Source organism: Panthera onca, chromosome B3 (genome assembly GCF_046562875.1).
Source record: "Panthera onca isolate mPanOnc1 chromosome B3, mPanOnc1 haplotype 2, whole genome shotgun sequence".
NCBI lineage: Eukaryota > Metazoa > Chordata > Mammalia > Carnivora > Felidae > Panthera > Panthera onca.
Genome location: NC_138344.1, coordinates 143,956,344 through 143,983,928, shown reverse-complemented (window position 1 = coordinate 143,983,928; position 27,585 = coordinate 143,956,344). Strand labels below are relative to the sequence as shown.

The following is a 27,585-nucleotide window of genomic DNA, read 5'->3' as shown; positions in this document are numbered from 1 at the left end:
CCTGAACACACGTGGCTTCTGGACCGCACTTTGGGCAGTGACAGAGGATGTGGGAAATGCCACCCCTTGAGGGACCACAGTGCCCTCTGGGGGCTGTGCCGGGCATGCGGGCAAGGGGAGACCAGGCATGCGAGGCCATCTCACACGTTCTGGAAACTGCCTCATGTTTACTGCTGCAGGAGAGCATTCATTTGCAGTGAATTTTTAATTACTAGGGTTTTAAATCATGCTCGTGTGCTAGTTTTTATTCCACGATGATTTCATCATTTGCTATCAGTGTTTCAGAGGGAGTAGTTGGGAATTTGGAATCGGAGCTGCCCCAGGATTTCCCTCCAACACCCCCTCTCCTTCAAGGTCCAGTCCTCTGTGGCCGTGGGCACTCCTGACTACATCTCGCCAGAGATCCTGCAGGCCATGGAGGACGGCATGGGCAAGTACGGCCCCGAGTGTGACTGGTGGTCTCTGGGCGTCTGCATGTACGAGATGCTGTATGGAGAGACGCCCTTCTACGCAGAGTCCCTCGTGGAGACCTACGGAAAGATCATGAACCACGAAGTAAGATGTTGCGTCTCCACGTCCTGTTTGTTCGAGTCCCGAGGCAGGGGCCCGGAGGCGGGAGGGCTGCTGGGAAGCTGTCCGCGTCTTTGGGGAGGAGACGATAGGGTTGGAGCAGGCTGCTGGCCGCCAGACAGGAGCAGAGATTTGCGGGTGGAGGTGTGGGCGTGGGGGGAGAGAGAGAGCTGCGAGCTGGAGTGGCGGTGTTCGGGGCAGGGCCCCGGGGAGGCGGGCCTCCACGGGGCTGTGCCGGGTGTGGCCTCGGGATGGCGGGGGGCGGGGCCCGTTGGGCTCTTCCACCTGTGGGTCTGGATTCATCAGTGTGACCACAGCTGCTCTTCTCGAGTCTGCTTCCCGGAGATTACTTGTCCGGACCAGGCCAGGCGCCCGTGCATAGCACTCTTCCACCTCCTTGACCCGGCTTCCTTTTCCCTTTCCAGCTGTGCCTTTCCCCCCCTTGACCTTGCCTCCCGTCGGCCTCGCCTTCATTTCTTGTTCGTTTTCCCATTGCTCTTCCGCTTCCTGTTTTGTCACCTGTTTCCCTTAGTCACGTGTGTCCTCATGCCGCTCCCACCCTGCGGCCGTGTGCTCACCGCCTCCTTCCCCAGTCTGTCACCCGCACCCCCCAAGTGAGCTTCTCTCCGCTGACCGGTCCTCAGCCCCGTCCCCCGGCAACTCTTCGTGTTGGGGGCCCGTGGACACGAACATGGTGGGTGGTCTGCCATGTAACTCCCAATCAGGGCAAGCCATGGTTTTTAAAGACACTTTCCCAGAATAGAGATGATTGTTTTCACTTGGAAGTTAGCTTAGCCTTACCAGAAAAACAGCACAAAAGCGCATAGCGTAGACGGCGGAAATCACCCCCTCCGCGTCTTGGCGATAAGTGCCGTCACGGTAGCGAACAGGACTCCAGGGATTCTAAAGAGCCTGCTGGCAAGGAGCACGTGCCCCTGTGGGGCCTGGTCCGGCGCTTCCTGTGCGCCCGCCGGTCTGATCTTCGGCAGTGTTCCTGCCCCCCCTCTTTCTGGATGATAGAGGTGGGGCCTGGGCCTCGGCGCCTGGGCCCGCTGCCGTGCTGGGTGTGTGTTTGTGGGGCCGCGTCTGAGTGAATGGCATCACGTCACATACGACCAGGTGTTTCGTCATCCTTCTGTCCAGCGCACGACGCTTCTCTGTAGAACAAAATCTTAGGAGCAGACTTGCGCCAGATGCTGGCAGACGCACTGTGGAAGAGCTCCGTGCCAGCCGGTTCTGCCACAGCGTGTGGTCGGCGCCCTTTGCCACTTTGATGGGTGAAAATTTATCGTTAATTTACATGTAACATGGTAACGAGTAACCAGCACGACTGAGGATTTTCTCATTAGGATCAAATGTCGTTAGCTTTGGTTTGCATTTAGCTACCGTGAAATTAGAAAGGCCTGTTGACTCTGTTGTTTCCTGTAATGTCTGTACATCTTGGGTTTTTCTGAATAAGTTTTCATCTCATGTCCACCGGCCGCTTGCCCCCCAGGAGCGATTTCAGTTTCCGTCCCACGTCACGGATGTGTCTGAAGAAGCCAAAGACCTCATCCAAAGACTCATCTGCAGCAGAGAGCGCCGGCTGGGCCAGAACGGGATAGAAGACTTCAAAAAGCATGCGTTCTTTGAAGGTCTGAATTGGGAAAATATACGAAACCTGGAAGCACCTTATATTCCTGATGTGAGCAGTCCTTCTGACACCTCCAACTTCGACGTGGACGACGACGTGCTGAGAAACACCGTAAGTGTGAACAAGCACCTCCGTCCCCGTGGCGTCCCGGCGGGTCTGAAGCCAGCAGTGGTCTGTTGCGGGTGTGGATTGTCAGCAGGGTCCTAGAGCCGTGTTGGTTCTTTTTAAAAGTCTGGTGTTGTGTTTCCAGAAAATACACCTTTTATTCCAGCCTTCAGCTTGGTAGTAATGTCCCCTTTAAAACACAGAGACCACAGCCACCTCCTTTCATTGTGCTTTGCAGATACTGGGTTTTTACAGATTAAAGGTTCGTGGCAAGCCTGCCCCCAGCAAGTCTTCTGGTGCCATTTTTCCAACAGTATTTGCTCACTTCGTCTCCCGTGTCACGTTTTGGTGATTGTCACAGTATTCCAAACTTTTTCATTATTACTGCATTTGTTGCAGCGATCTATGGTCAGTGCTTATGACTTGCTGAAAGCTCAGATGATGGTTAGCATCTTTTAGCAGTGTTTCTGTTCAAGTTCATTTATTTATTTTGAGAAAGGGTGTGTGTGTGAGTGCACAAGTTGGGGAGGAGCGGGGAGAGAGAATCCCAGGCTCCGTGCTCTGCGTGGAGCCTGGCGTAGGACCCCATCCCACAACGGTGAGATCATGATGCGGGCCGAAATCAAGAGTCAGATGCTTCACTGACTGAGCCACCCAGGTGCTCCCCTCCCCCCCCCACTAAACTATTTTGTTTTTAACTTGTTTTAATGTTTATTTATTTTTGAGAGAGAGAGACACACACACAGAGCACCAGTAGGGGAGGAGCAAAGAGAGAGGGAGACACAGAATCCAAAGCAGACTCCAGGCTCCGAGCTGTCATCACAGAGCCCGATGCGGGGCTCAAGCTCACGAGCTGTGAGATCATGACCTGAGCTGAAGTTGGACGCTTAACCAGCTGAGCCACTCAGGTGCCCCCTGTTTTTAAATTAAGTTATGAAATTTATTTGTTCAGACATAATGCTGTTGCACACTCAGTAGACTATAGCATAGTGTAAACTTTCACATACACTGGGAAACCAAAAATACACTTGACTCGCTCTGTTGTGATACTTTATTGTGGTGTCTGGAACCACGCCCAAAATTTTTCCGAGGTCCGCCTATACTCCGCTTGAGTAAAATGGAGTTAAATGGCTCTTCTCCTTTAGACTCACCAGAAACACTTACGCTGTATTTTCATGGCACTCAGCAGGGTCGGACATGTTACCGTCCTGGAGCTTCGCCTCAGCCCTGTCACCACTTGCAGACTTCGAGGCCCTGAGCTGGCGAGGGGCTCGGCCTGCAGCCCCACGGCGGACTTGGAGCCCCTGGGACTCTGGTCCCCGGCATGAGCACCTAGCACTCCGGCCATCACGGTTCTGTGTCTGCACGTGTGTTTCTTTACACGGCCAGGCTTTGGGGGCAACCAAGACTGCGTGTGGCTTCTGAGTCCTCCACTGACGCCTAATGTCGTGGATCCTCCAGATTGGGCCCTGGCTCTGGGGCCGTCCGGTGCTGGGCTGGTCCGACGGCCTCTGGTGCGTGAGTCAGCACCGTCTTGTCTTTGCTCAGAGGCTCTGAGGTTACTTTGATATCCTCAAATCCAGCCTTTTAAGTCCATACAGGTGACTTGTTTTGGGGATAGAAGAAGTGAGGTTTGACCAAGTAGAAGAAAAGTCTTGATCACTCCCTAGAGAATTTCTCTGACTCAAATAAGAGCTGAACCGTAGACCTCCTGGAGAAAAGACAGAGAAAAGTAGTGTCATCGTGGAAAGGGTTTTCTTAGACCGCAAAGAAACTATTTCTACAATGACATTTCCCAGATAAAGTATAACTGTGGTTTCATGTTTAGTAAAGAAGGATCCTGACACTGAAAACCAGAGTCTGTAACACATTAATCTAAAATAAATAAACCTAATCGAAAATAAATCTAAAATAAACCCATGTACCTTGGGTTCCAAGCCTATACCCCTGCCATTGGCCTCTGTTTCTCCCAAGAGCCTGAGAGCCCCCAGCCTCTGCCTCACAACCCTCCCGGGGCTGCGCCAGCGCCCGCCAGCTCGCCTCTGCTCAGGGCCGACGAGTGTGGCACCAGGGCGCCATCCAAGTGTGGCCTGGGTCATTAACCATCCTCTGAAGCAGTGTGTTTGTTCTGTTAACTGCATCGTGGGCACAGCCAGGACTGAAAATACAAGTCTGCCAATGCTGTGCCCCCTGGCGGGGACGCTGGGCTCGGTGTCCTAGAAGGCCACGCGATTCTCTCTAGTGCACGCAGTTTCACCCGTTGCTAATGTTCTTTCCCTTTGTTTGAACATGGATTTCACGTTGTTGTATGTGTTCTCATGCAGGAAATATTACCTCCTGGTTCTCACACAGGCTTCTCTGGGCTCCATTTGCCATTCATCGGCTTTACATTTACAACGGAAAGGTGGGTCTAGCTCTGTGGTTCCCCAGGCGGAGGCTTCCCTTGGGCGAGATGGCAGTTGATGGGCGAGCTCCGGGCGGGTGGGTGCTGCGTCAGCCCTGGGACAGCCGCGCCCCAGGGAGCTGTGGGCAGGTTTGTCCTTGAAAAAGGACACCTGATGAAAACACACAGTGACCTGTAGCAGGGTCGGCCGGCTTCCTCCACAAAGGGTGGGCTCTGTTAGGTAGTCGTCTTTTTTTAACAACCCTTTAAAACGTGAAACCCACTCTTAGCTCACGGGAGGTCCGGTCAGCCGACTTCTGACTTACAGGCCGCCAGTGCTGTCAGGATTCGTTCCAGTAGACTTTCGGGGGCTCCTGGTCAGGCCCAGCTTTCGTGAGGGCACCGTGCTGGCTTTTGTGAGGATCTTATTGCAGCTCTGTAGCTCCCCCCGGGGGGCTGGAGCACGGTCCCAGACAGGCTGGTGGTCTGGAGAGCCGGGAGGGCTCCGGCCCTGAGCGCCGCGGTGACTGTACCTGTCAGCCTCTGTCTTGAATGGACCTCTTTGCCAAGTTGTTGCCTGAGGGTTGTACCTGCTTTGAACAGGAAACTGGGCCAGGAGGGGAGGGGAGGGAGGGCAAAGTGAAACAGACGGAACCTCGAAGCGCCTGAAGGAGGGCTACGTGGCCTTCTAGCGGCTCATACCTCAGTGGATGGGAACTCCTTCCGGAGAGGACGGTTTCTGCTCAAGCCCGCAGAAACTCTCCTGGTGTAAGGTGCCAGGGCTCAACAGCACTTCAGCCAGAGTGACGGCAGACGCCTTGTAGCCCGCAGGAAGGGGTCTTAGATCTGGGAGGCACGATGACCTCTTAATCCCTCATGCAGAGGTTCTGGATTTTTCTTATCCGTTCCAACTCAGTGGCCACTTGTTAAACCTGCAGGTCCCAGGCCCACCCGCCAAGGCTCCAGTTTGGCGGGTCAGGCCCAGGGCCGTCCTCCTGGGACAGACCCCGTGGTGCTGGCACCGCGTTCTCGGGCCACCTTTGAGAAACACTGGCCAGGCCCTTGCATACACGTGTGCCCGGTACCTTTGCTGCACTCCGGGCGGCAGGACTCGGAGAAGGCTCCCTGGCATCGCTGTCGTGTTAAAAGCGGGAGGAACTAAGTAACTGGTGGCCTGGTTCTGAGGGAGAGAACCGCTTCGGGTGTCAGTCTGGGTGCGTGCAGGCTGCGGACCGGCTCTGGCGAGTGGCCGTGCCGCCCCGAGTGCTAGCGGCCGTCGAGTCTGCAGGGGAAGGTGAGCCCTGTCCTCAGACTGCTCAGGAAGCCCTCGGCGGCAGGAGTGCCCAGGGCCGTCCAGCGAGGGCTTGGCGAGGCCCCCACGCCCAGCTCCTCACACGGATGTCGCCTGTGGCGTTCCTGGGCGCGCGTAAGCGATGACGCAGAAAGTACGCTTGCCTCCTTGGCAGAGGCGTTTTCCTTGACCCCTTCTGAGGGCACGGCCTTGTCCGCCACCCCCCCGTCATCCCATCACTTGCTGTAAGGAGGTCTCCCTTCTGAATTTTGGCTCCATCCACGATGGTCTGGCCACGGGCCTTCGTCTGCCTGTTCAAAAGACTTCTCTTGGGCCCCAGCGAGTCTCCAGATGCCGAAGAAGTCTCTGTACGCTCCGTGGATCAGAAACCCCGTTGCTTTATTTGCAGCTGCTTTTCTGACCGAGGCTCCCTAAAGAGCATAATGCAGTCCAACACGCTGAGCAAAGACGAGGGTGTGCAGCGGGACCTGGAGAACAGCTTGCAGGTGGAAGCGTACGAGAGGAGGATCCGGAGGCTGGAGCAGGAGAAGCTGGAGCTGAGCAGGAAGCTGCAAGGTGCCCGCCGGCCTCCGCTCGCCCTGTCCCCCCGCTCGCGCCCCCGTCCCCCCCGCCTCGTCTCCCTTCTGCTCACCCCGTCCCTCTCCGCTCTCCCCGTCCCCCCGCTCACGCCCCGTCCCCCCCCATCTCCCTTCTGCTCACCCCGTCCCTCTCCGCTCGCCTCGTCCCCCCCACTCGCACCCCCGTCTCCCCCATCTCCCTTCCACTCACCCCGTCCCCCTCCGCTCGCCCCGTCTCCCCACTCGCACCCCCGTCTCCCCCGTCCCCCTCCACTCACCCCATCCCCCTCTGCTCACCCCGTCCCCCTCCGCTCGCCCCGTCTCCCACCGCTCGCCCTCGTCTCCCACCGCTCGCCCTCGTCCCCCGCCGCTCGCCCCCATCCCCCCCCCATCTCCCCCCCATCTCCCTTCTGCTCACCCCGTCCCTCTCCGCTCGCCCCGTCCCCCCACTCGCACCCCCGTCTCCCCCGTCTCCCTTCCACTCACCCCGTCCCCCTCCACTCACCCCATCCCCCTCTGCTCACTCCGTCCCCCCGCTCGCTCCCGCGTCCCCCTCCCCCCCCCATCCCCCTTCCATTCACCCTGTCCCCTTCCCTCACGCCTGTCTCCCTGCCGTAGAGTCCACCCAGACAGTGCAGTCCCTGCACGGCTCCACCCGGGCCCTGGGCAGCTCAGCCCGCGATAAGGAAATCAAAAAGCTAAATGAGGAGATAGAGCGTCTGAAGAATAAAATAGCAGGTAGGTGTCTTAAAGAGGCTGCTTCGTCTGTGTTCTTGGGTGTTAATCCCGTCGAAGAAGATTTTCAGAGTCCTTTTCGTAGGGTGGAAAAGGAGAACAGCGTTGGCTTCTGTAACCTGTTTACAGGTCTCCCGTTTCTTTCCGTCCGTTCACCTGACGTTCTCTCTCCAACTTGCTTGGCCCACAAATGAGAGACTTTTACAGTTGCAGCTAGAATCACTTCTTAGCATTTTACCCGTAAAGTCTCAGAAATGTTTACATTTCTCTGTCTTATTCTCCCCTTGGTGGCCCTGAGGCACCAGTGCCACAGCGTATTTCTCCCCGAAGCGTCCTCAGTGGCTGTGCCTGCCGTTTGCAGTATTTTAGGGGCTGGCTCCGTCGTCACCATCTGTCCTTTGCGGCTCCTAGATTATCAGAGCTTCCTGAAGATTCAAATCGCTTTTGAGTCTTAATCCTCAGCCCTCCATTTTCTCTCTGGAACCCCAGCATCCTGGTGCTGAGAGGGGCCCCGAGTGAGCCCATGATAAGGGGCACCTTACTGCGCACCTCGGTTGCCCTGTGCCCGCGCACACGGGCTCACGCGGTCCCCGGTCCCCAGGGGAGAGTGATTACCCCGTCAGTCCACGCGGGTGGCTGCATACGTGACTTTTCCATGTGTGAGAAAGCAAGAAGGTTACTAAGCGATAAAGCGGGTGAAGAATCCTTAACTAATTCACTATCAGGAAGTCAGCTGACGTGAAGTTTTTCCTGTAAGGGAACGCGGTTTATTTTCTCCTCTGTTCAGACTCCAATAGGCTCGAGCGACAGCTGGAGGACACGGTGACCCTTCGCCAGGAGCATGAGGATTCCACACAGCGGCTAAAAGGCCTGGAGAAGCAGTACCGCGTGGTGCGGCAGGAAAAGGAGGATTTTCACAAGGTAGTTGGGGGTGATTTCACGCGAGACAGGTCTCAGCGATGCGCAGTTGTGACCTCGAAGTTGTGTGGGGGTCTGAGCCCTCCTCAGGGCCCTCGTCTGCGCCCTGGGCTGTGTTGCGTGCAGTCCACGAGGGGCCGGACTGCCTCAGGGTCATGCCGTGCCGCCGACCACGCAGCCTGCCAGGCGGCTGGCCGTGAAGTGGGCGGCCTCAGCACCGGTCACCATATCGGTCCTCGCCACAGGCCTGCTGGGCAGGCTGTGCACCAGGACCCCGCGGTGCCCAGGGCCCGAGGGTCCCCGCGTCCCCACAGCAGCTGACCCAGCTGGGTTCACACGCTGGTGTCCGGTGCCAGAGTCCTCCCCCTTCCAGCGGCCTCCTCCCCTTCTTTCAGCAGGGGCTCTTTGTATGACAGGGCCTTGCAAAAAAAAAACCGTTTGTTAAAATTTGGGTGGTTCCCCCCAAAACCCCTTTATAAATTTGATTTTCAGTAAAATATATCAGATTGTATGTTCGGTCGGTAGTGTATTCATACTAGGATTGTTTTCTAAAGTACATTCGTTTATACACTTAAGTCGTTAAACCTGCAGTTTGCTCTGTGTTCTCTAAAACGTGTGGGATTCCAGACCCAGATTGTTCAGTCTGTCGTGGTGTCCTAACCACGGCGCTTTGTCGAGAAGTGCACAGGGGACAGGAGACTCCTCGGTACTCTAGTGTAGGTACAGCAGCTCACTGAGCCCGGCCCGGCCCTGGTGGAGTCGCCCCTTCCCCCCAGATCCAGCTACTTCCGATATCAGACCAATAGGTGCCACCGTGACTGGGCCACCCAGTCGTAGACAAATTGGCTGCGGGAAGGTGAGGCCACGGGTGCAGCCAGAGGGGCCACCATAACCTCACTCTCGTGAGGAGCTAGCTGTCCAACAGTCGTTTTTATGTGGTTCTTTACTTTGATGGAACTCTTAAGCTTTTTTGTACATAACGTGTTCTTTCCCAGTTCTGCCGTTTCAATAACTGGGTTGGTGACCACATTCACGCCCCGTCCACCTTTGTGGCCTTGTGGACGGCATAGGGGAGAGGTTGAAACACGTGAGCCTGTGCTGTGAGCAGGCCCTCCGGCTGGCTGGCAGAGCTCGGGCTTCTGGTTGCCGCGTAACTAGGGGTCTTTCCCGGAGTGAGTTCGATCTTAGCACCTCTGCTCAGGTGGGTCTTCTTCCAGGCTGCTCGTAGCTGTGCTGGGGCCTAGCAAAGGGCTTTTTCACAGAGGTGAGCCCTTGGCTCTCGGCCGTGGCCTGTAAGCAGCATTTGCTGGAGAGGATTGAACGGCCAGCCTTCCGCGTCTCTGCGAAGCACACGTAAAACCTCTGTCATTCTTTCTGTTCAGCAACTGATTGAAGCTTCCGAGCGATTGAAGTCCCAGGCCAGAGAGCTCAAAGACGCCCACCAGCAACGCAAGCTGGCCCTGCAGGAGTTCTCCGAGCTGAACGAGCGCATGGCAGAACTCCGCTCCCAGAAGCAAAAGGCATCCCGGCAGCTGCGGGACAAAGAGGAAGAGGTAGAGGTAGCCATGCAGAAGATCGACTCCATGCGGCAGGAAATCCGCAAGTCGGAGAAGTTGAGGAAAGAGGTAGCTTCGTAGCCGTTTCGGGGATTGTACTGTTCGGGCTTTTGTATGCTCCTGCTAGAACACCTTCCAGAACGTGGGCTAAATCACATGAGTTACTTTAAAACAGATCTTAAATTTTATGAGAAGCCACGTAAGTTGACCTGCCAAGTATTTCCTTTGTACTTCTCAGCCCCCGATACCTATTGGTGGAATTATTAAAAGACATTTCTTAGGGTATTAATTTTTAAAAATTCCCTTTTAAAGCAAGTAGAGGGTATTTCTGCCCAACAGACAGAACGTAAACGTGTCGGGACGTAGTTGGCACAGCACAGCCTACGTGAATACGAGTCCTACGTCCATAAGGAGCGGCCAGGAGGACGATCAGGCTCAGCCTGGTGCCCCCGGTCAGCCCAGTGGCTCTGAAACTTTGGTTTCGGGACTACATCATGCCCTTAAGAACTGTCGAGGCCCCCAAAGAGCTTTCGTTTGTGGCGGTTACAGCTCCTCATGCTTACCAGGTTAGAGATTAAAACACTTCTTTCAGTTTAACAGTAAACCCGTTACGTGCTAACTGACGGTTTTTATGAAAAGTCACTCCCTTCCCCCATCTGGTGAGAAGAATGGCATTTTTACATTTTTGTGCTTTTCTTTAATAACTGGCTTGATAAACTATTTCTGCATTCGTCCTGTTGTGTTATACTGTTTTGGATAAAGTATTTGAAGAAAACCCAGATAATTAGAAAAAGAAGGGCCTTTTTTAGAAAGGGCCCCAGGACCCCGCTTTGAGAACTGGCTGCCCTAGACACTCCAAATGCTCTTTCATTAACGAGTGACATATTTTAAGCAGCCCTTAGGATTGAATTCTGTTACAACTTGCTTGGTAAAAAATCGGATGCTCTATAAGTACATGCTCTTTGTCAGTCGGTCTCAAAACACCTACTTGTTTTTTTTCCGTTTATTTTGCAACCCAGATGCATTTGTAGCTGTAGCATCAGTGGAACCCCTAGCGAAGCATTAGTGTCCACACTCCGGGCAGGTCACTGCAGCATCTGGGATCTGCTTTAAAGTAAAGGGAGAGGGCACTCAGCCGGCCGAGGTGCAGGGGGTCCTTTCCGCTGCTCCCTGCTTGGGCACGTGCGCGTGACCTTCACCAGTCGATAGATGGATTTGTGATCTGCAGACATCCCAATTGCCTGTGTCACCAGTCCGTCTCCTGTCCGGAAACTTAATGCCAAGTTGCTGGTTTACATTAGAATTTAAACTCGGTTTATTACTAACCAGCTGTTCCAGTGGAGCCTTAAAGTGTCTTTCTCCGCCGTTAACTGGGCCTGGGATCGGGTGCGGAGGTAGGAGCGACGGGCCCTCAGGGCTGTCCGCAGAGAGCCCCAGGGCAGGGCCGGCTTCGTGCTGGTGAGCACTGTGCCCCCCTTGCAGCTGGAAGCCCGCCTGGAGGACACCGTCGCCGAGGCCTCCCGGGAGCGCAAGCTTCGCGAGCACAGCGAGAACTTCTCCAAGCAAGTGGAGAGTGAGCTCGAGGCCCTCAAGGTAGTACCTGTAGGAGACCAGCCCGTCCTCCTTCCTGACTGTCGTGGTGGGAGTCCTCCCGCGCGGTGGGCTTGTCCGGAAGGACGGGGTGTGGAGAGGTGACAGGTCACAAACGTGCCTTAATGACAGCCTTCTTTCCGTTTAGAACCTGAGTTCCTTCGCTATTTTCCTTCCTTAAAGTGTCAGGCAGTGTCTCGTAAGTCCTGGTAAACTAACACCTGACACCTGCTGTGTATTCAGTGAGACCGTTTCTGAAAAAGTCCCTTAAAGCCCGTGTCCTGCCACTGAAGTGGAAGACAGGCCAGTGGCCCAGGGCCAAGGGCAGCCAGGCACCTCGGGAGGGAGTGAGCGAGCGAGCGAGCAGAGAGGCGCCAGGGGCCAGAACAGGGGTGAGGAGGTGGGGGACGGGGCGCTCTTTGTTAGCCTGGCGTGACCTCAGGGGCACGAGTCCCCTTTCTGAGCCTGGGTTTCCTCATCTGCCGGTGGAGACGACAGGCCCGCTGTCTCCCCGGCACGTACCTCGGGCGGGCCTGTTTCCCTCCATCGTCCTTGCTGCCGTCTGGGCCTGTGGGCGGCAGCCCCGGGGCCTGGACTTCTGCCCGCTCGTGCCTGAGTCTGTGCTCGTGCCTGAGTCTGCTCGTCGCCGCCGGTGCTGACAGTCCACCCCCCCCCCTCCCCCCGCGGCAACCAGGGCGCGTCCTGTCCTCAGTGCCCCCAGCAGCTCCCAGTGACTCGGGCCCTGACAGAACCCCTCCCAGCGTTTCCCGCCCATCTCACTGCGTTCACCTTGCTGTTTGTCACCGTGCTGAAGAACCTTCTGCCCGATGTGGCACTTCACGTGTCCCCGCATCAAGGGCTCCTTTAACTGTCCACCGGGCACCACACCCCCACGCTTCACCGCGTTGCCCTGTGTCGGTGTCTCGTTGCTCATTTGCTGCTTGGCCGTCGGTCTTTCCCTGTCTGCCCCACGAGAGCAGGGACCTCGATGTGACCCTCTTAACCACAAAGGTGCCTGACACATAGTCGCCCGAATGAACAAACTGTGAGGAGGCTTTGGGGACCGATTGTGTCAGGGTGTAGACAGAGCTTCCGGGGTCCTAGGCAGATCTGGGCACGTCCCTTGTGCAAGGTAGGTGCTGTCAGCCCCTCAAATCTGCCCGACGGTTGTTAGAAGGACCTCACGACCGTGGCCAGCTGCGTCGGGCGCCGTGTCTGCCATTGGTGGAGAGGGGACAGAAGAAGCCGCGTGTACGGGTGTCCGCACAGGGTGTGGGTGGAGGGCCGTGTGGCCCTCGAGGGGAAGACACGGACCTGTAATTTATTTTACCTTTATCTTCAGATGAAGCAAGGAGGCCGGGGCCCGGGGGCCAGCTTAGAACATCAGCAGGAGATTTCCAAAATCAAATCTGAACTTGAGAAGAAAGTCCTGTTCTATGAAGAGGAGTTGGTCAGGCGTGAGGCCTCCCATGTGCTGGAAGTAAAAAATGTGAAAAAGGAGGTACACGATTCGGAAAGCCACCAGCTGGCCCTGCAGAAGGAAGTTCTCATGCTGAAAGACAAATTGGAAAAGTCGAAGCGAGAACGGTAGGTTTTCGTGCGCCCTTCGGTGCTGTGAGCGCGGGCTTGTGCCCCCGCCACCGAGAGGATTGGCTCACGGAGCTTCTGAACCGCCGCTCTCGCACCTTCCCAGGCACGCCGAAATGGAGGAAGCAGTAGGCACGATAAGAGACAAATACGAGCGCGAAAGGGCGATGCTGTTTGAGGAAAACAAGAAGCTGACAGCTGAGAACGAGCGGGTAATCTAGTCCATGCCACCGCTCGGGGCTCTAGTTCCCGGTCGTGGGTCCTGGGAGTCGGGTGGTTTATGCAGCTTGCTTCCTACGTGAAGTAACACGTTTCCATTGGGTTAGAAGCTGCTAATTTCCTGAAATCCCCTGCTCTTGTCATTTGTCTGCTCAGATTTGGGTTGAAATGTGACCAAAGTTAGATACATTTGAAAAGTCCGTATCCGAGATGAAGTTTGGAGCAAAATTTCACCACGATTTAAGAAAACTTTCAAAATCTTCCAAAGAACGTGTAGCTTTAATAACGCTAAGGTCACGTTTAAAGGACACCAAATAACGAGTTATGTGGTACAATTGTTTAATTTCAGCTTTGTTCCTTTGTGGATAAACTCACAGCTCAAAATAGACAGCTGGAGGATGAACTACAGGACCTGGCGGCCAAGAAGGAGTCGGTGGCCCACTGGGAAGCCCAGATCGCAGAGATCATTCAGTGGTACGTGTGCCCGCCCGCCCTTCCCCAGCCCTGCCACACCGCTCGCGCTCCCTCCACCCGCGCCGCTGCCCCTAGGCCTCGGCACGGACCCGCCGCCCTCTTCCGAATCGCCGCCGTCGAGGGGCCGCACTTCTGTCCGGTGTTCTTCACATTGGACTAAAGGTGGAGAGAGTGCACCAGGTCCCTGGAGGCGTGGGTCAGGCTGGCACACCCCGCGCGTTCTAGCGGAAGGGAGGCCGGGCCCCCACGCAACACGGCAGAGAGGGACTGGGGTGGCCCTTGCTAGCGGAGCCGTTCGTTGGTCGTGGGCGACCGCTCCGGCTGGTGGGACGCTGTGTCACTTTGTCCCACGGGGGGCAGGAACCTGTCCTCGTCTTCGGCTCCTCTCACTGGGTCTCTATGGTCCTCCTCTAGGGTCAGTGACGAGAAAGACGCCCGAGGTTACCTTCAGGCTCTTGCTTCCAAGATGACCGAAGAGCTCGAGACACTGAGGAGCTCCAGTCTGGGGTCGAGAGCACTGGTAGGCTTTGTTCTGAACCGTGTCTTTTTATGATGATGGGACTCCCCAGTGGCTTTACCTTGAACACGAGTGTAGAAACTCCGTGCCGGGCAAGTAACTCGGGTGATGCGGGCCTCCGTGTGGCCAGGGACGCCCCCCAGGTGCAGAGCGCCGCTGTCTGAACTACTGGGAGACCACAGCCACTCTGTGGAGGGACCGCAGTTCGCGCGACGGGCTCCTGCCCTCAAGGAGATGGATGGGTTTTGTCTATTCTCTCACTCTCCCCCCCCCCCCCCACCACCCCCCCCCGTCAGTGGTCCGTGTGTTTCGAGTGCCTGGAGTTTGGCGAGCCGTCTCCACCCAGGCTCACTTCTGGGCGCAGCCCCACGTGTCCCTCCTTTTGTCTGCCTTTCTTACAATATGTGTGTGTAAGTTATTCTGTAAGTGACGAACACTAGTAACGATAAAGGTGTAGGGGAACTGTTTCATTAGCATTTTAGTTAGAACTTCACAAACCCAGATTTTTATTCCCTGTTTTGCTGGTTTGAAGCTCTGTTTGCCCCAAAGGGGTGTTGTTATGTCGAATGTCATTACTCCTCATCCTGTCACCTGAGCACCCGGCACATATACCATCTTGTCGAAGAATACAGCTGTGTTCTTCGCTCTGTAATTGGAGAATGTATTCATTTTTGATTTTAGATTTAGAAGTACCAATTCAAACGATCAAGTTTTTTTCATTTCTGCGTTTTCTCTTCCAGTCACATCTACGGGTATGCTCGCGCTTGTGAACTGCGTTAAATAAACCTAGTGCGTAAACCTTATGAAAGACGAAAGAATATAGCCCTAGGTCCTTTTAGCAAAATGGGATGATTGAGATTCTTGTTGCAGAATTCTGTGTGAACAGTCCTTCCTGTTGAAGGACTGACTGATGAAAGTGTATTTCCTTCCTGTCCGTAGAAGTGTATTCACTCATTGATTCTTGAGGAAATCGGTGTGGGCCATGGTCATCTGAAGACTCAGGCTTCTGACATTCACTGGGTTCATCACAGTCGTTGGCGTCCAATAAAATGCCCATTTCTCTGTCCCTGCAAACCCCTAGTCAGTTCCCTTTTCTTCTCTTTATGGACGGAAAACGAAAAATTCTCAACTGTGTGGACTGAAAGCTTTTAAAAAAGTCTAACAAAGTGGAATCTCCAGATTCCTTCTGTCCCTCTCGAGAGTGGATGGAACACGGGCAGCATCTCGGTGGGAGAAGGGGAGCACGCTGCCACCCAGCTGGTCTCGGTCACTGTTAACCTCACCCTGCTGAGCCCTCCATCCTTGCTCTTCCTGCCCCTTCAGTCTTCCGTTGTGGGCAGGGATGATTGATGAGTAATGACGTAATTGCTCGGATAGTGAAATAGGAGATGTTTCAAGATAAAGGAAGAGTACGGTAACGGAGACCCCCACAATATATCATATGTTTGTAAGAGAGTCTAACGGGCCCAAATAGAAATTGCACTCCTGGTTGAGTTTTATTCTTTAAAAAAAATTTTTTTAAGCTGCAGCTCATTCTTTTGAAGATCTCTAATAAAGAATAAAAGTCATAAAAAGCCCAGACTAAAATTGGGTCTGATGGACTTTGATGATATCTAATATTATCAAATTAATATTTAAGTTAATTAAGTTAATATTTAAACGTGATAATAAAAGTTTAAGATTAGAAGAAGATGAATTGTGTGTCAGCATTTTTTTAAACAAGTAAATATCGTAAAAATATATCTTTAAAGGGGCACCTGGGTGGCTTAGGTCATGGTCTCACGGTTTGTGAGTTCGAGCCCCGCATCGGGCTCTGTGCTGACAGCTCAGAGGCTGGAACCTTCAGATTCTGTGTCTCCCTTGCCCTCTGCCCCTCCCCTGCTTGCACAATTCCTGTCTTTCAAAAATAGGTAAATGTTAAAAAATTAAAAAAAAAAAAAAAAATATATATATATATATATATATATATATGTATATATCTTTAATATCTGAATCATTGTCTCCAGGACCCCCTTTGGAAAGTGCGCCGTAGTCAGAAGCTAGACATGTCTGCACGGCTAGAGTTGCAATCTGCTCTTGAGGCGGAGATCCGGGCCAAACAGCTTGTTCAAGAGGAGCTGAGGAAAGTCAAAGACGCGAATCTCTCCTTTGAAAGGTACCTGGTACTGTGTTCTGACTCGATAGGGGACTATGTGACCTTGGGCACACCCCTGCTCTGTGACGTCAGTTGACTGGAAGGAGCTTTGCACGGTGGACCGTTTCTGGCCCCTAGTAGGCACTCAGTGGGAATCGATGGGGTGGATGTGCAAATGCCCTGCGCGCATCGGAGGGCTGTGCTTATTTTCTCAGGAAGCAGTGAAGCGATGGGAGCCCGCGGTTTTGAAGTGCCAACATCTGTGTGTGTAAGAGGCAGATGCTGGTCCTCCCTGTGCCCGGTGACAAGACACGGCCACACGTCTGAGGGACAGTTCTGGCCTGCTTGTTCCCTAAGTGCTGTTTGTTTCATCAACTTCGAGTTTTCCCTTTTAACCTAAAACTAATACTGTAAATACAGGTTGAAGACGGTATGCCTATCTCAAAACTTTTTTCTGACCCTTTTTTCTGACACCCATTTTTACACAACAGTAAATTCAGTGAATGTTTGATGAGAGGCCGCCGCTGGCAGGCTTATATGCCCAGGAGATGGTCGTGAACTGCTCTCTCGTAAAACCCAGGCCAACCTACCTGTAGTAGCTGTCGATGTGGAAGGTGGGGACCTGGATGTCACGAACAGGGTCACTGATGGGATTACCGAGTCACACATCTTGTTAGTTTGGGGCTAAAAGAGTAAGAGTAGCGATGGCTACCGTTCAGGTACGCTCCCTGTAAGAGGTTGATCCTGTTAATCACGTGACTGTCACGGTGCTTCCAGGAGGCCAGCACTCTTGAGCCCCATCTTACAGATGAGGACAGCGAGATGCAGAGAGGTGTAGGTCAGCCAGCATCACCTGCTAATTCGGCGCAGAACCCCCACTCAGCTGCTGGACTGCACCACTCGCCTCCTGGCCAGGTCACTGCAGCGGCCTGACTGCTCTGTCCCTGCAGGAAAGCGTAGGAACCAAGGCCCGCCCCCCCCGCAGCTGTGCTCAGGCGGTGGTCGTGGTCTCGTCCAGCCCGCCGTCTCGCTGGTTGTGGGAATGACGTTTGGAGGTCTGATGGCTGAGTAATCTGGGTGGTGTGTCCTCGGAGGACAAAGGACTCATTTGGAAAGAGACTGGGAGGGTCGGAAACTCCACGAGGGCCTCCAGATACACCTTCATTAACCATGATTTTGAAAATCCATGTCTGTTTATAATTCTGAAATATCTGTAATCTCTGTAACATGCTCAGCGGACTCACCCATGCCAAGAGTGGATTTGTGTTTCCGTTCGCAGCGGGGAGCCTGCCATGTTCCGGCACTTTGCCAGGCGCTGGAAATTAACCCCTGCCCTCACATTTTGACACTCACTGAATCAACGTGTAGATATCTGTTCTCAGGGTACTCAAAGCCTTCTATTTTTTATTTTTTGTTTTAGTAAACTAAAGGATTCCGAAGCCAAAAATAGAGAATTATTAGAAGAAATGGAAATTTTGAAGAAAAAGATGGAAGAAAAATTTAGAGCAGATACTGGTAAATTATAAGCTTCTGAAGTATTTAAATATAAGGTTTTTTTTAACAACATGGTTTTATTTTAGATTTAATAGTTTTTAGTTATATAAAGAAAGCACTTAACATGATTTTGAAGCCAATGTTCTGAGGTAGCGTATGTTCAAATATGCCTTTCTCGAAGGTAACCACAGTTTGTGGCTTATCCTTCCTGTTTCCTCTTGGAAGTGCAAAGCAAATACACGTGTACGTAGAGTCACCCATCCGTGTCCCCCTGATCACACGAGGCAGCCTGCTGGGGCCTCCGATCTGTGAGTGGGTAGGGCCACGGCATGAGAGGTGGTCTGGTCCCGTCCCGGCGGCACCGCACCCTGCTGGGGGCTATGGACGGGGGTCGGGCTGTTCCCTCGCTGTCACAGCAGGTGCTGTAAGGAGTAGCCGTGTGTGGGTAACATGTCCTGTTCTTGTGGGGCACGTGGGGGTAGATTTTTGGAAGTGGGAGTGCCGGTTAAGGAGTAAGCGTGCTTGCGCTGATGCTGGCGGTGACGGTGGCCGCCCCAGAGGCTTGTGCACTTGTGTCCCTGCCCGCGCACAGGCGACGGCTCTGCCCCACAGCCACGTGCACACAGTGTGAGCACACAGCGAACAGGTGGGAAGGAGCATTAGAATACAGATTGTGCTTGCGTCCCTCTTACGAGCAAGATTGAGCACCTTTTGTATGTTTAAGGGCTATTTGTGTTTCTTTACTTTTTTTCTTTAATGTTTACTTGTGAGCAGGGGAGGGGCAGAGAGAGAAGGAGAGAGAGAATCCCAAGCAGGCTCTGCACTGTCAGCGCAGAGCCCGACTCGGGGCTCAGTCCCACAAAGCGCAAGGTCATGACCTGAGCTGAAATCACGGGTTGGACGCTTAACTGCCTGGGCCACCCACGCGCCTTGAGATTTTCTTATTCTGTGATTTTTATGTATTTGTATCTTTTGCTCACTTTTTAAAATTCAGAGTAAGTTTTTTTTCTAGAAACTTTGTAGATGGAGGATAGAATATGTAGAGCCTTTTGTTTGTGATGAAAGTTGCAAATATTTTCCCAGTTTGTCTTTTGTCATTTTTATTTTGCTTATATTTTTTACCAAGCATAAGGTTTTTTGGGTTTTTTGTGTGTGTGTGTGCATCACATTTGTCATTTTTTTCCCTTTTTTCAGTTACAGGGGAATATTTCTGAGTCCCCAGGTACTCAAATAATTCACTCATATTTTCTAATACTTGTATACAGGTTTCATTTTTTAAATGTGGATTACTGGTCTATTTGAAATTTACTCTGATGTGCATTTTGAGGAGCGGATCTAGTTTTTAGTTTTATCTTTTCCTGTGGCTAGTCGTCTAATACCAGTTATTGAGAAGTTCCTCTGCCTACCAATTTTGTATGTGACTCTTACCACATGAGGTCACCACGGCACTTGAGACTGTTTCTGGATTTCCTGCCCTGTTCACTGTTCACCGGCAGGAACCACTGGATTGTGATGAAAGAGGTTTCAGTAAATCTGATTTAGTATCTGGTAGATCTCCTCCCCCAACCCCTTTTTTTAAGGACTTCTGAGACGCTCTCCAAATGAACTTAACTAGAATCACATCAGATTTATCCGTTAGGTTAAGGAGAATTGACATCTTGATGGTGCTGAGTCTCCCCATGGGAGCACAGATGGTCTTTTAAATTTGCCTTGACTAGTCTGTTTCTTTTTTATAGGATTGAAACTTCCAGATTTTCAGGATTCTATTTTTGAGTATTTCAACACTGCACCTCTTGGACACGATCTGACATTTAGAGTAAGTAGTTATTTTAAAAAGTGACAAATGAGTTTGTGATAAGTTAGAGTTGGTAGGACATGCTCTGACCACCGGTGGGGCCACAAGCACACTAGTAAATTGACACCTGACAGTTTTCTCTGTCGTGCTGACCTAGGAGTGACCCAGAGTGTCAAATGGGTGAGGTTAGAGACATTTAAGGTACCGGAAATGCTCGCAGAGATGCTTCCCCAGACTTAAGTGGAAGCTAAGAAAGTGCTCAGCATCTTCAGGGAAGAATCGGCACTGGCTTCTGGCTGTGTGGTGAGCATCTCAGACGGGTTTTGATTTTTATTTTTTTTATTAAAAACAAATTTTTGTTAATGTTTATTTTTGAGACGGAGACAGAGTGCGAGTGGGGGAGGGGCAGAGAGAGAGGGAGGCACAGAATCCGAAGCAGGCGCCAGACTCTGAGCTGTCAGCACAGGGGCTCGAACCCTCATGAGATCATGACCCGAGCCAAAGTCGTTCACTTAACCTACTAAGCCCCCCAGGCACCCCTCAGGCGGGTTTTTAAATACACATTCCCACCCTGCCGCAAATGAAGACTAAGCCAGTCTCATTACCACTTCAGTGACTTCTGTATGGCCCGCCGGTCTCCGGCGGCCCCCGTGGGGTGGGCGGACGGCTGGTTGGGGAGAATTGTTGCCGTGGCCGCCCCTGCTCAGCGACCCGCACCGGGTAGGCGGGGCGGCCCGAGGGAGCCATTCCGAGTGAGTCCCGTCTCTCCCTTTGTGCGCTGCCCGCGGACCCAGTGCCTTCTTTACCGCTTCTCTCCAGACGATAGGGGTGGACCCTTGCTAGCAACCCTTGAAGTAAGCCAGAAAGTAAAAATAGCGAAAACAAATCTCATTAATGGGACTTCTGATGGCATGTCGTCGTTTTCGTTGATTTCCATCATTTTTTTTTTTAAGAAAACGTTAAGTCTGCAGGCAAGTTGAAAGAATAGTATAGTAAACACATAGGTATCTCTCCCTGCCATTTTCTCCTAACGCACCAGTGTTTGTTTCCTAAGATGAAGGATGTTCTCCTAACACAACCATAATGTCATTGTCCTGCACGAGACCTTTGCACTGATGCTGTAGTAGAGCACGCATGTTTTACATGTCCCTTGTTCCCTGAGTGTCCTTTACGGCTGGTTTGCCTCCCCTTGTCAGGGTCCAAGCAGAGCTCCTAGGTCGCATTTAGTCTTTGATCTGGAACAGTGTCCCAGTTTCTCCCCCACCCCCACCTTTTATAACATTGGTATTTTTGTGGCATCTGTACCAGTCGTCTCACTGAGTGTCCTACGCTCCGGATTTGTCTGATGGCTGATTTGACGTGGGTTGGACATTGTGGCAGGGATGCCGCACAGGATGTGGACGTCCCGAGTGTGTAGGCTTCGTGATGCTTTCGTCGTCAGGCGGAGGTGGCGTCTGCCAGGCCCCGCCCCGCCCCTTCGTAAGCGTCGAGCCGTCGGGAAGGCTGCCGGATGTCCGTCCGCCAGCAGCCTTGCGCCCACGGGTCGGTGAAGGCCAGCAGCCCGTGCCTGGCAGCGGTTCTTACAGAATCAAGTAGGTTTGCGTGGGTCCTGCTGCTCTGGCTCACACCTGCTCATGTTCACCTGTCAGAATGGTTTCTTGTCAAGTTGGTGATGCTCGTCTCTTCCCTGAAGGCCTGAGTTTTAAGCAGCAGATAGATTTACCTGGTCCTCACACGGCGGTTCTTTCAGAAACGTCCTGCTTCGTAGATCTCGTCCCTCTCTCACTGCTGGCACGCTAGACACATCGCGGCAACCCGAGGGCTGCCGTTGTTAACGGGATGGAGGCGGCCAGGAGAGCGGCATTAGACACAGAATTAGAGCAAGAGTAGCCATCCCTGGGGCAGGTGGTTTCAGCCCGAACTCGGCGCCACTGTAGACAGCCAGTCGGGAGGTTTTGTCACGGAGCTAGATGGAGGCCGTAATCTTGGTACCGTGTCCGGGGGGTCAGCACTCCTGCCGTCTTCGTGTTTGGTCTCAGTCCCTCCTTACCTCTGTGGTTTAAGTAGCAAATCCTTGGTCAGAGTCTGGGTTTGTCAGGAGGTGTTTCCAGACCTGAGAATCGTCTTTTAGAAGCTTCTACCCTGCTTTCTACCTATTAAACATGTTGTTAACTATTAGAATGATTGGCCACAGTGATGGAATCACTGTATTTTTATGCAAGTTTTCATTGGTTGGGGAGTGACGGTTCTGTTCCTCGCTTCTGTCACCATCAAGGACGCTGCCTCCCCCACATCTTCTCTGCTAGCCTCTTGGGAAGCAGCCGTCACTGCTGAGGCTGGCCCCCACGCCCTCCCTGTGTCCCTAGCAGCCCTCAGTCGTGGACGACTCCTTGCCCTTAATTCCCATCCTTGGACCAACCAAGTGAAACCACTCAGGTTTCTTAATATTCTCTTGCTCCTCGTTCATGGAGAGATGGAACGCTAACGCGTGTAACATACCATATTTATGGGAGAAATTTGCTTACTATTGTAGCTTGGATAATTAGCTAATTGGTATAGCATTTCCCTTGTGAAATTAACAAATTCACAAACTGCGGTGTTTATGTGCTGTGCTACCTTCCCAGTTGAATTTGGCTCCTTCCACAGGAACCTTGTTAATTACAACTTTTGGAAAGTGTTTCTCTGATTTGCTTGATTGGGAGTTCAGTGTGGAACACAGGGTAACAGCTGCAAACTGCCCCTGTAGGAACCTAGCCCAGCTACTTCTGTGTCCCAGCGCTCGCTCCCGCTCACTGCACACACGCATGGTTTATGTGTGTCTGTTTAAATAGCAATAGCCTTTCATCAGGAAATAATAACACTCCGAATGAGGTCATTTTAAAAAAATTTTTTTTTTAATGTTTATTTATTTTTGAGAGAGAGAGAGACAGCTGTCAGCACAGAGCCTGATGCAGGGCTTGAATTCACGAACCATGAGATCATGACCTGAGCTGAAGTTGGGTGCTTCACCGACTGAGCCACCCAGGGGCCCCAAAATGAGGTCATTTTTAAGTGGTTTTAGAATAGCTTCAGATTAGATTCAAAGCTTTAGCTTCAATTTCAAACTGAAATTAATTTGGGAATCTTGAGTGCTTAGGACAAAACATTGCTTCCCCGTGTCATAAGGCTTTCAGGGAAATTCTTGCTTCTGGCCATAGGCCCACAGACCCCTATTGATCTCAGAATTTCTTCTTGATCCCTGAAATGAGGTCAAAAACATTTGACTCCTTTATCTCAACGATACCAGGTACGGATGAAATCATTTCTGAACGACAGCAGCGGCTTGGTGGTTTCCAGTTTCTGCCCCTTACACAGGGCCGTGGGGAGAGTGTGAGCAAGGGCTTTGGTTGGAGGGGGAGGCTTGGAGCTTCTGGCCTTTGGTAACAGCTGTGACTTGACAGACCCCACAGTCATCACTCTGGTCTTAGAATGCCATGGGCAGTGGTCCTCAGGGAAGGCAGCCTGGCTGTGAGTGAGGTGGGGTCAGATGGGAGCCAGAGCCGGGGCCGGGACCTTGGGTCCCCGGTGGAACACTCTCGAAACGCAGACCACGGAATCGGAGTGTGACTTCTGTAGTTCTCTCCTTCCCACTGTTTCTTTGCCTTTATTTTCACAGAGCAGCTCCACTGGGGAGCAGGAAACACAAGCCCCGAAGCCAGAGGTGTCCCCGTCGGTGTCTGTGGCTGCAAGCACAGAGCAGCAAGAAGTAAGCAGTGTCATACTATATACTACCCTGCGAGAACCTCGGGACCCACCACCCCCATGCCCGTGTGCCACATGCTGCCCTCGGTGAACAGAGGCTGCCCTCATGCCAAGGTGGCCCCCCTGGTCCTGCCTCACACCTTGTAGCCAGATCCCATCACCAGCTGCTGGGCCTGACTTGTATCTCCGAGGGACTGCCCGTGCATCGGCTGGATGAGCACAGGCAGATGTCTCAACAATGTAGTAAATTAAAAATGCAGTTCATTATTAATCAGTTCTAGGGAGAAATGAATCCCAAGCAGGGTCTGACATGTTAGAGCAGTACTGAGCTAAGAGGATGCTCACCTGTGCCTGCTTGTCCCCAGGACATGGCTCGGGCCCCACAGAGGCCGCCCACCGTGCCGCTGCCCACCACGCAGCCCCTCGCTCTGGCTGGACCAAAGGTAGGGCCCTTGCTTTTACCCATGGCACCTTCTCTATTTTAGAAGGTAACTGTATGAATAAGATAGGCTCATTGGTTTTATAGACACGGTGAGACCCTTGTGTCCTGTTAATGGTTTGCTGTGAACAGTGTGGCCCAGGAAGTGTCTGGACCCTGTGTTTCCTTAATTAAAACAATGACAAGTCGTCACATTCTAATTGGGAAATTTCAGAACTCCTCTCGTTTTCCTTCATTTTCTGGATCACGTTCCCTTCTCTGATGGTGACCACTCTGTGTTATGTATCTACTGTGTTCCTTCTGCAAACTTACTTCCGCTTACCTGTCTGCACTTCCGGCAGTAGAGAACCCTGTGGCTCGTGGGAAGGTGTGTCCCCAGAGTAGGGGGGCCGCACCAAATGTGCAGTTTTCTCACCTGTCTTTTCCAGAAGCACATCTGGAGAGCCAGGCGCCAGCTCAGAAGGTCTGGCACTGACCCCCGAGCTCCTGTTGTGTTTCCAGGCTTAGCGTTTGGCTTCACACATTTAGATGCGTTTTGTTTTCCTTTTCATGCAGACGTGGCCTCAACCGTAGGCAGCCGTGCCAGCTAGGGACAGACCTTGATTTTGTTGGGCTTTGGACTTAGCTTCTTGCACAGTCAGGGGTCAGGTGGACTGCTGTCTGCATCTCGTGTTCACTGCTCCCTTGCTTCTTACAAATGGTTTTATGGTATTTGCATCCCCGAGTAACAGTCCTTTCGTTTTGCTGTGTCGGAGCTGTGTAGACTCACTGTCCTTCGTGTCTGCGGCTTGTTCCTCTGCTCAGCCTCCCGTGATTGTGTCCTCGTGTCTGTCCTCCCAACGGGACGGGGGTCTGTCCAGGCCTTTGCTCTCCAGAACAGGGCTGCCGTCCATTCCTGGCATGTCTTTCGGTCTCACGTGCAAGGGCAGCTGTGGGGGCGGTTCCCCCCCCCCCCCCCCCAGGGGCCTCCAGGAGGCACGGAGCTTGCTCCAGAGTCGGTGGCAGCCGTGGTACCACAGCGGCCCTACCCATCCCCCCGTGGTGTTTTGGTAGCAAGACCAAAGCTCACGGAAGGAAACGCGTTGACTTATTTTCAGGCTCCAGCTCTGTAGATGGGTGTTAAGCACTCCTCTCTGGTTAGCGCGTACATCTCAAAGTGAAACTGCACCTTTTCGACCTTTCAAGGCCATGGCCGAGTTTATAAACTTGACCATAAACACACGGTCTCTGCTCAGAGCCTGGGTCTCACCTTCTCGATATTCTTCCTCCAGCCAAAAGCTCACCAGTTCAGCATCAAGTCCTTCTCCAGCCCCACGCAGTGCAGCCACTGCACCTCCCTGATGGTGGGGCTGGTCCGCCAGGGCTACGCCTGCGAGGGTGAGTGTGGGCCCTGCGCCTTGGGGCTGGGGGGTGGGGGGGAGGGGGGGGCGGGCGGCTGTCCCGGGAGGGAATTACTCCAAGGTCAGGTGCAGCTGAAGGGAAGCCTATTTGTGAGCCAGTCGAGGGCGGGTCCTCTCTCTGTAGCTTTGTGAACACTCAGGAGGGGTCCTCGCTGCACTGGGAGAGCCGAGTATTGTTTGCCATAATACGAAACGTGTAGGGTCCTGGAAAATCAGGAAGAGCAGAGAGTAAACAGGACTTTAAGCTTCTCCGTTATCACGGCGTCTGAGGATAAGCCGGTATTTTGTGTCTCCCCTGCTGCGCTCCCGCCCTGGGCCGGGCGCTGTACTCGCATCGGGCAGCAAGACCGGTTCAGGGCATTTGATCACCCGTCTCACAGATGAGCCGCCTGCCGAAGTCACACCAGCGACAGCAGCTGGGCGGGGGGTGCTCTGCAAAACAGCTTTGTGTTCTACCTGGTAGCAGCAGCCTTTCCCTTTGTTACTGGCAGGCCTTTTGATCGGCTGCCAGGACACCTGTGTGTCCTTGAAGCCACTGCCCTGTCACACGCCTGTGGCAGCAAGGCGTGGCTTCCCGGGAGAGCAGTGTGGCAGCAAGGTGTGGCTTCCCGGGGGCTGCGCCCCCGACGCCAGCCCTCGCCTCCCCACGAGGGCCCCGCCAGCTTGCCGGAGAGCTGCTTGGTGCCAGAGTCCCGGGGCTCTGTGGGGCCTGTGTTCCAGAATGTGCTGGCTGCACTGGGTGTCTGGACCCTTCCCGCGACTCGGGGAGGTGATTACTGAGCCTCGTCCTGCCCCGGAGGCTCTGACGGCCGTGCCTCCCCCCCCCACCCCATCCCTGCGCTTTCCCAGTGTGCTCCTTCGCTTGCCACGTGGCCTGCAGAGACAGCGCTCCCCAGGTGTGCCCCATCCCTCCTGAGCAGTCCAAGCGGCCGCTCGGCGTGGACGTGCAGAGAGGCATAGGGACGGCCTACAAGGGCTACGTCAAGGTAGGACGCGCGGAGACCCGGGTTCCGTCGCCTCAGCTCTCCTGGCCTCGGGCGCCATGACACAAGAGTCACACCCCACTGCTCCCGAGGGCTGTCCTTGGTTGCTTTGTGAAGTGACCTTCGCGCTGCTCCTGGGAGGCCTCCCCTCCTGGGCGCTAAGGCACTGGGGCCTGGGTTCCGAGGACCCCACAGAAACATCTCCGTCTGCCAGAGCCCCTTGTCCCCGCCTTCTGGGCCGTGCATTTAAAGACAGGGCTCTGTGGCCAAGTGCCGCCTGAAAACCACTGTGTCCGGACAGCCTCCGGCCGCAGCCTCGCAGCTGTGTGTGTGAACACGCCTGTCTGCTGACTCGTCCGCCTTGGCCCGTGCATCACCTTGTACCACGTGTGGATCCCTCCCCAGTAGTGCCTGAGTCTTCCCGGGCCCAGACCCGGCCCTGGCACCAGCCTGGGAAGGGCGCGAGGGGGCTGTCCCCGGAGGAGCGGGCCAGCCGTTCGGCAGCTGGAAGGAAACCACGGGCGGGACGTCTCCCGGGGCCGCGGCCTCCGCTGCGTGGACTGGAATGTGGCCGCTGTTCCCTGTAGGTCCCAAAGCCTACCGGGGTGAAGAAGGGGTGGCAGCGGGCTTACGCGGTGGTCTGTGACTGCAAGCTCTTCCTCTACGACCTGCCTGAAGGAAAATCTACCCAGCCTGGCGTTGTCGCCAGCCAGGTCCTAGACCTCAGGTGCGTGTTCTGTGTGGTCTGTCCTATCGTGTGAGTTCCGACTTACTGTGCTGCTTGGTGATCTTTAGCCCCGTCACACCTTCGCATCCGTGCACACTGTACGCACGTAGAGTGCGTGCTGTAGCAGCCTGGGTATTTTTGCACACTACGGTTTGCCAGGTAGACATTTGTAAAACATAAGAAAACGACACGTCCCAAGAGCAGGGAGAACATACCCCAGAGACACACCGTGCAGCCTAAGGTGTCAGAACCTGAGAGTACCCTTTGTGACAGCGACCTAGAGCCCTGGGCTTTGCCGCACGACACCCTCTCCTACACCTCATCTCACCACGGGCCCTCCCGGCATCAGACCTGGGAGGCCGGCGGGGCGGAGTCAGCACAAGGGACACGCTCAGCCCAGGGCCCGGAGTCCCCTCCGCCCGTTGGCACCCACCCTGGGCTAGGGCCCGGCACCTCTGTCCCCAGCTGTTCTTGGGGACAGCGGGCTGTGGCAGGCGCCCTGACGACGGCTTCAGGGATGGAAGCGTAGCGGGGTCACCTCCGCGGCGGCCCCCACTGCACATCCGCCACTGGGCTAGGATGGGCCCCAGCCTCGTGACGAAGAGGCCGCTGGCTGGCAGGCGGCACGGGGACTTGGTGTTAGATGTGGAGCCCAGGACTCGGAGGGTATCGGACACGGGGCTCCCGCAGTCACTTTGGCACGTTGCACCCCCTTC

General features: G+C 53.9%; 1 protein-coding gene across 1 annotated transcript in view; it reads left to right on the top strand.

Annotated features, from left to right (window-relative positions):
• Positions 1–27,585, top strand: part of CDC42BPB (CDC42 binding protein kinase beta) — a 102,164-nt gene that overhangs the window by 58,168 nt on the left and 16,411 nt on the right. The window contains 20 exon segments of the mRNA XM_060620834.3: positions 355–555; positions 2,066–2,314; positions 4,633–4,712; positions 6,392–6,558; positions 7,179–7,298; positions 8,083–8,216; positions 9,596–9,838; positions 11,252–11,362; positions 12,702–12,946; positions 13,053–13,158; positions 13,515–13,639; positions 14,054–14,159; positions 16,163–16,311; positions 17,711–17,805; positions 19,521–19,600; positions 23,235–23,324; positions 23,686–23,763; positions 25,031–25,136; positions 26,009–26,145; positions 26,730–26,869. Of these exon segments, the coding sequence (XP_060476817.1) occupies positions 355–555; positions 2,066–2,314; positions 4,633–4,712; positions 6,392–6,558; positions 7,179–7,298; positions 8,083–8,216; positions 9,596–9,838; positions 11,252–11,362; positions 12,702–12,946; positions 13,053–13,158; positions 13,515–13,639; positions 14,054–14,159; positions 16,163–16,311; positions 17,711–17,805; positions 19,521–19,600; positions 23,235–23,324; positions 23,686–23,763; positions 25,031–25,136; positions 26,009–26,145; positions 26,730–26,869 (2,762 nt within the window).